The sequence below is a fragment of the Raphanus sativus genome, unplaced genomic scaffold (assembly GCF_000801105.2).
Source record: "Raphanus sativus cultivar WK10039 unplaced genomic scaffold, ASM80110v3 Scaffold3037, whole genome shotgun sequence".
In the NCBI taxonomy this organism is placed as follows: Eukaryota; Viridiplantae; Streptophyta; class Magnoliopsida; order Brassicales; family Brassicaceae; genus Raphanus; species Raphanus sativus.
In genome coordinates, this window is record NW_026618344.1 from 3,326 (window position 1) to 12,356 (window position 9,031).

At 35.2% G+C, this 9,031-nt stretch overlaps 1 protein-coding gene across 1 annotated transcript; it reads left to right on the forward strand.

Moving 5' to 3' along the window:
- Positions 1-313: 313 nt before the first annotated feature.
- On the forward strand, positions 314-2,440 carry LOC108831872 (probable FBD-associated F-box protein At1g32375). Its single transcript, XM_057000877.1, has 4 exons — positions 314-525; positions 694-1,600; positions 1,745-1,879; positions 2,008-2,440. Exons 1-4 carry the CDS (start codon positions 434-436, stop codon positions 2,377-2,379), a joined length of 1,506 nt encoding a protein of 501 aa, XP_056856857.1. The 5' UTR covers positions 314-433; the 3' UTR covers positions 2,380-2,440.
- Positions 2,441-9,031: the final 6,591 nt, after the last annotated feature.

The window sequence follows — 9,031 nt, forward strand, 5'->3', positions numbered from 1 at the left end:
TTAAGCCTCTTTGGACGGTGGTGCCAAAATTCATATACGATGATTGATAGCCATCAGGTACCCCACTTATCCCATAGAAAACCATATCAAAAGCTTATTTTGAATTAATCGTTTTACTAAAGTAAAAAGATTTAAAATAGAAAATCTGTTAATTCAGAATAAGTAAAAATGAACAATTTTTATCTTTTTATTAATTCTCACGTACGTAAAACAGTTATTAAAAATTAGGGATAATTATGTTAAAATTGGTATATATATACATTTATTTTTGGAAAATACAGTCTATTTTACTTATTTAGAAACACTAGGATAAACGTATTAACTATGGTTTCCATAGCTAGTTGATGCAGGATCAATCAGATCATCTTGATCATTAGGTGTATTTTGACATCTTTTATAATTCTTGCGGGAATGCCTCTAGGGCTTTAGAGGAATGTGGAATCTGAAGAGAATGGCCAATCAATTAGAAGTTAGAACCTACGAACTGGTGTCAGTTTTTCCTCTCCGCTTAACGAGGGGTCTCAGGTATCTGTCTGTCGGTGAAATTTTTGTAACCTTCGTTTTATATTTTTTGGACTCCTAAGTAGTTTTTATTCATAAATAACCTAGGGCTTGCCTTGACCTAGTTGTCGTCCTTGCTTGCTTATGACTGTTTAACTAGTTGTTCACTATTTCGTGTTATTGCTTTGGAAGGATTTTCAAAACAAGTAGCTACCTTGTCAGTTATAAAATGGATCTGATAAGTGAGTTGCCTGAAGCGCTGCTCTTGAGAATATTGTCGCTGCTGCCTGCGCAAGATGTTGCGTCCACGATGCTATTATCTAAACGATGGCGTTTTCTTTTTACGTCTGTGCCAAGACTTGAATATGATGACAACTACCATAGTATTGAATACGGAAGATTTTCCCGCTTCGTAGACAGGTTTTTGTTTCTGCACGAGGCTCCTGCGATTGTGATAGAAACTTTGCATTTCAAACTTGGTAAAAACTGTGGTGCTGAAGATATCCGAGTGTGTATTAGAGCTGCAGATAAATGCTGTGTGCGTGAGCTGATCTTCGAAATCGACGGTGGTTTGGCGTCTAGTGAATCTCCACCCATAGTACTTCCAAGTAGCTTGTACGCGGGGTGTAGAATGCTTGTGACTTTGAAACTAAGTAAAGTGATCCTTGAAGATGTCTCTTCCTCGATTTCTTTCCCATCTCTTAAAACTCTGAGCCTTTTATCTGTGGAGTACCCTGGTGATGAATTCGTCAGTAGACTTTTATCCAGTTGTCATGTTCTTGAAGTCTTGCATGTGGAGCAATGTCCATCCGACAACGTGACTGTTTTCACCGTAAGAGTGCCTTCTCTAAAGAGTTTGGTCTTGCATGCATTAGATGATGATGATGATGATGATGATGATGATGATGGGTTTGTGATAGATACTCCATCATTGGAGTGGTTGGACATTGTCGATCACAGGGAAGGGTTTTGCATCATTGAGAATGGTATGCCTAAGATTATGACGGCACGTTTGGACGTCATTTATTCGCATTCTGGGGAGACTATGCGTTCTATTACTTCAGTCAAGCGTCTCGATTTATGTTTATTAACTTCAGAGGTACTTGTTCTTCACTTGCATGCTGTTTGTTGTGCCTAGCTATCGTTACACGTATAACAATCTGTAAACAACTTCGGATAGCGACTTCTCTTATGGTCGGTCAAATCTCGTGTTTGTGAACTTTTCTGTCTCGTCTATATGCAGAATGAGTATCCTTCTGGTAGCGTCTTCTCCTGTCTTGTACATTTAAAGATATGCACATGTGACACAGAGTGGATGAGTCTACTTATGTGTATGCTCAGACATTCCCCTAATCTAAAATCTCTCAGACTCGAAGAGGTTCCATTTTTTTTTCTTCATGTCAAATTATTTAGTTTTTTTTCATTAGTATATATTTTTTGTTTTTTCTTTTGTTTTTCTTTTTAATCTCTAATGCACTGTATTTCTTTCCCATCAATTTATCCCAGTGCCATCTCGTCGAGACTTCTGACCCGCGTCCCTGTTGGAGTGAACCGAACTCAGTTCCTGAATGTCTGTTATCGAGTCTTGAAGCTTTTGAATGGGTACATTATGAAGGAACAGAAGAAGAAAAAAAACTAGTGGCATTCATCTTAAGAAGCGCGAGATGTTTAAAAAAAGTAACCATCTGCTCTAGCTCAACAAAGATTTGTTGTTGTTGTTGTTGGTTCTTGGCAAAAAAAAAAAGATTTGTTGTTGGCTTTTTTTGTTTTTTTTTTGCCTTTTTGCCTTTGTTTTTTTTAAAACATTCATTCACTCCATCTTTTGTTTTTCCCATAAAGGGAACCTTTTACAAGATGTGTTGGGTAGAGAAATTGTAAACACAAGATACATATAATTTAAGAAACTAGCTTGACGCAATAGAGTGGGTGATGCTCTCTGTTATCTTGGTTGAAAGTAGCTGAACCATGTCCTAATGAAGCTTAAAAGCGTTTGGTTGATACTTGGTCTCATATGCTGGGAATCTTTCTATTTCCTGTCAAGTGAAGCTAGCTTTGCTCTCATCAAAACTGTGATCTCTTTCCTTAGAATTGGACCTGGTTAAGGAGTGTCTTGATGCATCCGCCTGTTTCTTTTCTGCCAAATGTAATATGTGGCTGCTTGGAATATAAGATGAAGTACAGTTCCTATCTTTTAATCCCGAGAAGCCCCATAATCTAATACTTTCCAGATCAGTAGGTGGCGTGAAGGTTGATTGATCAAGCAAAGACTGCCAAATCTGAATAGAGTATCAGCAAGTGAAAAATAGATTGCTTCGAGATTCATCTGCAGATTCGCAAAGCACACATTGAGGAGAGACCGATAATCCCCAACTGATAAGACGATCCCATGTGGGTAGGCGGTCATGAGAGACTAACCACATATTAAAAGCGTGCTTTGGGATATGGCTCTTGAACCCCACTGATTTATGCCACTCCACAGTGGACAAGGACTTAAAGTTTTCCAAGTTCTAGAAGCAGATAAACCTTCCTGTATTGTCTGCCTGATCTGACTTCCATAAAAAGTTAAACATAATGAGGAAAAGTCACTACGGTGGAGGATTTGGATGCCATGTTTATGGAAGACCATACTAACGCATGAGCAATATTGATAGACGCTAATTAGCTTTGGAAAGGACGAGACCCATGGACAGGAGTTAAACGTGTCAAGAGGTGGAAACGTCTCGACGATGAAGACTTGAGCAAGGTAGACGACCAAGTCTTATGGGAAGCGACTATGGAGACTTGAGCAAGATATGAGGACCAAGTCAGACTCTTATGGGGAAGCTTCCTACACAATGCTGACCGAGGGACAAGGAAATAAAGGTATTTATCTCGTTATTTCATGATTGCCCCGACCTTTTTGATGTTTTGTGTGAGAAATTCTCTGAGTATATGCCTTTAGGCTTGGGGGTCTATACCTAACGTCGTTCATTGCTGTGGATACATCTGTGTCTGTTGGTCGTTAAAACGTTTTTCAGATGGTCACAAAATGAGATCCTTTTTGACATCATCTCTCGTTAGAGACCATTCCTGCCGAAACATGTGTGAAATGATTCAAATGAAACACGGAGTTTTGTTTGATATTCTTTGACTATGGCTCTTTCGGTGTGATCCATTTGACTATTATATTTATTTTGTTGATTCTGTATAAAATTATTTGATATCTTTTAGAATGTTGTTTCTTAAATTTTGACTACCTAAATTTTTTTAATACTTTTTAAAAATTATTTTTATTTTTATTGTAGAAATCATTTCTTTATTTTTGATTTTGTCTTTGCTATTTGTTGGTTTCACCATTTTTGTCATTTTGTTGCTAGCTTGTCTTAAAATAGTTTTGTCCTCGTGTCGAATATATCATCCTAAATACGCTCTATAACATTAGACTAAGTCTTTATTTTTAAAAAAAATATTTTAAATATAAAACATCTAGATTTTTAATTAGCCAGTTACTATGTACTAGTAAATAATAATTGTGTTGTGATCCGAGAATATATGATCGACATATATCTTTGTTATTATCTCATTATATTGGTGTTTATCTCCTTATTAAGATAACTATGAGAACATGTATATATTTGACGTTTCACGTCAAGGAATAAGATGAAGTTTTTCCCTTAGTTACAACACACGTTATCAGCACCTTTGCTCCCATAGAAACCCTAGCTAATAGCAAAGAAAAAAAAATAAAACCTCTTCTCAGCACAACCCTAGCTGTCTGAGCAAGATCTAAATCCCTAACAACCAAAGACTACGGGTGATTTTACAATCCCTCTATCCCTTATTTTCTATTGACGGCCGCTAACCTTTTTCATTGTTACCGAGCGAGCTAAGTATTTCCTTTTGTATTGTTTGGTCAAATCTTATTGATGTTAATTTTGTTCCAATTGTTTATGGCTCCAATTTATCGTTTACTTATTTTATTAGCTTGAGTGTTTTATTGTCTGTCGTTTATTGCTGCATGAATCATTGGTTTGAGTTAGTGGATTTAATATTAATCATACGGAACATGTTGAAAAATATGATGAATATTGTTCTTATTCACATTGTATAGTTTTGTTTGTTCGTATAAACCATTACCTTTTTGATCGTGAATCTAAAGTTGTGGTGAAAACCAATTTATTGATTTGATTGTCTTATTGTTGTTTAAACATGCTTTTATGATCCATAATTTATTAGTCAGAAATAGTATCAAAAGGCTTTTATGATCTGTATATATATTACTCTGTTTTTCGACTAATGCAATAGCCATGCTTGGGTGAGCAAAATTCTGAATATTTCAGGTTTTGTATATTTGTACTTATAAAGGAGATTTATATGAAATTCTAACCAGCTGAAAACAAAAGTTTTCCAACATCATCTCTATATCGAAGCTCGAGTCTCTGATGGACTTCTTATTCAGATAAGTATACTATTTGTATGTCATGCTTTATATTGATGCTTCCACCAATATATTAGTAAACGAATATTAGTAAATATATCGTTGATCTGTTACTTGTACCATAAGTATATTTGTGTTAGGTCAAAGATCCAAACCTTTTTCGTTATCTGAGTATTCTTACTTCATATAATTTTATTAATTCAATAAATTATAAGCATGAGGTAAGAACATAGAATATATCGTCTTGCTTTCGTTTCACATCGTAAAACAAATATTGTTATAGTCAACGACTCATGCTGCATAGTATAACTATGGCTTTTGTTTCTTCTCTTGGTTTATCATTCACAATTTTAATTGTTTAGAATCATCTTGTTCGTTTGATGGATAAAGGCTATGTATTCGGTGAGACTTATACATCTAATCAATTTAGTCTCTGTTTTTAGTTTTCAAATTCCGCAGGGTCATTCCATTCCAATCGAGATAAGTATCATTCTTAATTTATTATAAATTTTACTAAATATAAACACTCAGATCTTTAATAACCAAATATATCATGTCTAGCTTTATTGGTTATTTGTTTGATAGTTTTGCTTCATATTTCATTTACACGTGACTTATAATTATAATGTGAAAGTCAACTATCACTTTGATATTGAGATATGTTTGGAATAAATCGTTTCATTAAATTTATGAGAAATATGTGTATAACTTATTATATATTAATGTTGACTAACATGGTGGCCATGTTTCATGAGCAATATTTTAAATTAGTTCAGATTGTAAGTGTTCTTTATAACGGAGAAAAGTTTTGCTCGAGATTGTAACTAGCTGGAAATATAGTGTTTTCAAGATCATCTCTATGTCAGATCTCCGATCTCCATTCCAATTCTTCTTTATCGAGATAAGTATTATTTGTCTATCATGCTTGACATTAATTTCTAATCAACTAAAGTTTGACTAGATAAATAAAATTTGTGCATGATGTTTTAGTCGAGATAGAGCTATAATTATTAATAGCAAAATAGAAAAGACTAGTGATTATTTACTATAAGAATATTATTTTCGATATAATACAATGTTTATGATGATACATATCTATATAATTTGAAATAGTTTTATTACTATATTTTATTACCATTATATATATGAGAATTGTAAATTTAAGGTTTGATTTTTTTATATCCATAAGTTTTGGAAAACAATCCAAAGAAATGGTCGAGACTATACTTCCGCCTGATCTAAACTATGCTAAAAGATCAGTATGATAAAGGCAAAAGGTCTAGGTAACCAGATAGGTTGACCCATGAAATTTTATACACTTTATGGCATGACTGGACTAGCCATCCAGATCTTTAAAATTGATGTAAATGATTGATATCAAAAAAAAGGCACAAAAGAGTTATCCCAAAGAATCTCACGTTGTGTAACATGTACACAAGGGAAACTCATAAGGCTATAATGTTCCAAGCATCTAAAATATTTATAGCATGTTCATGAGGGGGAGAAATGACACTCCCGTGGTCCATGAACAACACTAAAAATCCGAGTGACATGGTCTATGACCATGATAGAACTTGGCCGAATTCTTTGTGATACAAAGATCACTAGCTAATGCTTGGGAACACATGGATTTACATGTAATAAAAATATGCATCAGGCCATATAAAGTGAGCATAGATATTCCCATCTAAGAATGATAAAGGGTCATGATCCAGACATAGACCATCCTAAGAGATTATGTATAGACCACCACAATAATATGTGCCGTCTAGGATGGAACCTCATAAAAAGATGAGATAAGATTGGGAATATATGTTGGATATGAGAATGCTTTCTCCCACGATTTTATAAGAAACCTTGAGCCAAATATGGGTGATCAGATTAAGGCCAGGTTTACGGATTGCATGATTAAATCCGACTATCCAACATCAGGGGGAGAAAGAAATAAGCTGGTACAAGTATAAAGAAATGGAATGGTATTAACCATCCTTGTCTTGGCAAGATCCTCGGACCAGAGAATATGATTTAAGACGTCCAAAGAAAGATCATACAAAGCTAGCTAAAAGAATGCCAGACAAATTAGACCCGAAAAGAAAAGAAAAAGAATGACTAAGTCATACCAGCTTAAGCACCACGAAATTAATGTCCTAGAAGAGACATAATCAAGTTGCTATAGAGTCTAAAGATAGACCAACATGTTCCATAAGATAAGGAACCTCGGAAATAAAAAGAAAGGTGCAAATAAAAGACATATCTGAGGTCATAAGAGAAACCAGACTAGACATTTAGATAAGGCTGCGCAGCTGAACATCTAAGATACCAGACCATGTAGTTTGGGACGCCAAACTGCAAGGTAATAAAGGTTCTTAGTAAGAATGAAATCTCCAATCGATTAGTTCATGTCTGGAACACAATGGAACACTATAAAAGAAGTGTCGACACATACATACACAAAAGATAAAGATGCATAAGAAAATAGCACTTGAGTTTAAAAGATATAAGCGAGGATCAGAACCCACGAGAATACAAGAATGCATTCATAGACTAAAAGAAACTGTGGGGGTTTAAGAAAGATTCAAAGAATCTATAAAAGAGATGGGTGTATTGGCCATATATAGAAACACCATCTGATAAGATAAAACCAGTGAAAAATGGGTCCTGTGTAGGAAAAGAAAATAAATCGTGAGACATGGACTAAGGTGTTCATATTCCTATTTGAAGCATTCAAGGAATGGCTTGATTACACAAGGATACTCACAGAGACCAAAGGAACAGATTATAAGGAGATATACTCCTATGTGGTGGATGCTACTACAAATTCGAAAAGGTCTGGATATAAGTAAGAAAGAAATGTAGTAAGTAGCATATTGATCACTGGATAAAGAAATGATAAAAGTATCAAAAAAGATGAGAAAAGAAATTCTCATAGAATAGTTTTGTTCCTAAGCTATTCATGGACTGAAAACAAAGCAGCTGCAAGTGATATGAAAGACTAAGAAAATACTTAGTACAATCAGTCCATAGATCCTTATAGAGGATATTATAATTTCTTGTGTTTATGTTTATGTCAAACCAACCTAAAGAGAGGTTCAATGGTTCAATGATTTCAATGATACAAGTTATCGATTGATTTTGGACATAATGTGATGGGACTAGAAATCATAGCCGTGTATGAGTTGAGATCAGCACGCCACAATTACATGGTGTAATGTGAGATGTCGCAGGAGAAGGCAAAGAGAACCATTAATTCTCATGCCAAAGACCATCCGGCTCCATACTTCCCAATCGTCCATAAGAATAACCAAAAGTAGTGTGGTGAATTGGTTCAGGCAGATTATAAACCATTGCTGCAGAATTAGCCAAATAAATCCGAGTGTATACTTGTGAATTGATTGATGTATCATCATGAACCGACCAGATCAACCAGATCGACCAGATCGACCAAGATCGACCAGCATATGTAATGCAGCTAATGGAAAGATCGACCAGCATATGTAGTATCATAAAACGTGTGGTCAAGTACCAAATGAAGTATATGGGACTAATGAATGTCTATACATCAGTAAAGAAAGAAAGGAACCAATCATCATAAGAGTGGTCGAGTTTTATGGTCCGACCAAGTTCCACCAAAGTATAAGGTGGACCACGCCATATAATTGCAGTATCATATCCGGACCATATCATCATATCAAGCTGCAATACCTTAAGCCATATATGAGTATATTGGCGTGTGATGACAAGGTCCATGACTTAACATGTATATTTTCAAAAACATAGCATTATCCACGACAAAATTAAAGAAGTCATGAGACATCATCCAGAGATAGTGACCAGAAGAATGTCTGAGTCAATAATAAAATGAAACTGTCCACGGTATGACAAAGCTATGAGACTAGAGGAACCGTGGGATATGAGATGACCTGCGAGAAAGATTTAATCGCAGGATAGAGGTACATTCAAGTACTGGTCGAGTACTATCCGAGTACTAATTGAGCATCATCCAGAACATGAAGCCATTGTCGAGTAGTCAGCATCAAAGGAGCACGTCTTGACCATGTCCAAATGAAGTTCCAGAAGGCCGGCGAAATTACAAAGTATTACAAGAAGCTCATC

Excerpts from the sequence above, each read along its gene's own strand:
- LOC108831872 (XM_057000877.1), top strand. The coding sequence starts at position 434 with ATGTGGAATCTGAAGAGAATGGCCAATCAATTAGAAGTTAGAACCTAC. Across the intron at positions 526-693 it reads CGCTTAACGAGGGGTCTCAG|GATTTTCAAAACAAGTAGCT; the intron begins GTATCTGTCTGT and ends TTGCTTTGGAAG. Across the intron at positions 1,601-1,744 it reads TATGTTTATTAACTTCAGAG|AATGAGTATCCTTCTGGTAG; the intron begins GTACTTGTTCTT and ends GTCTATATGCAG.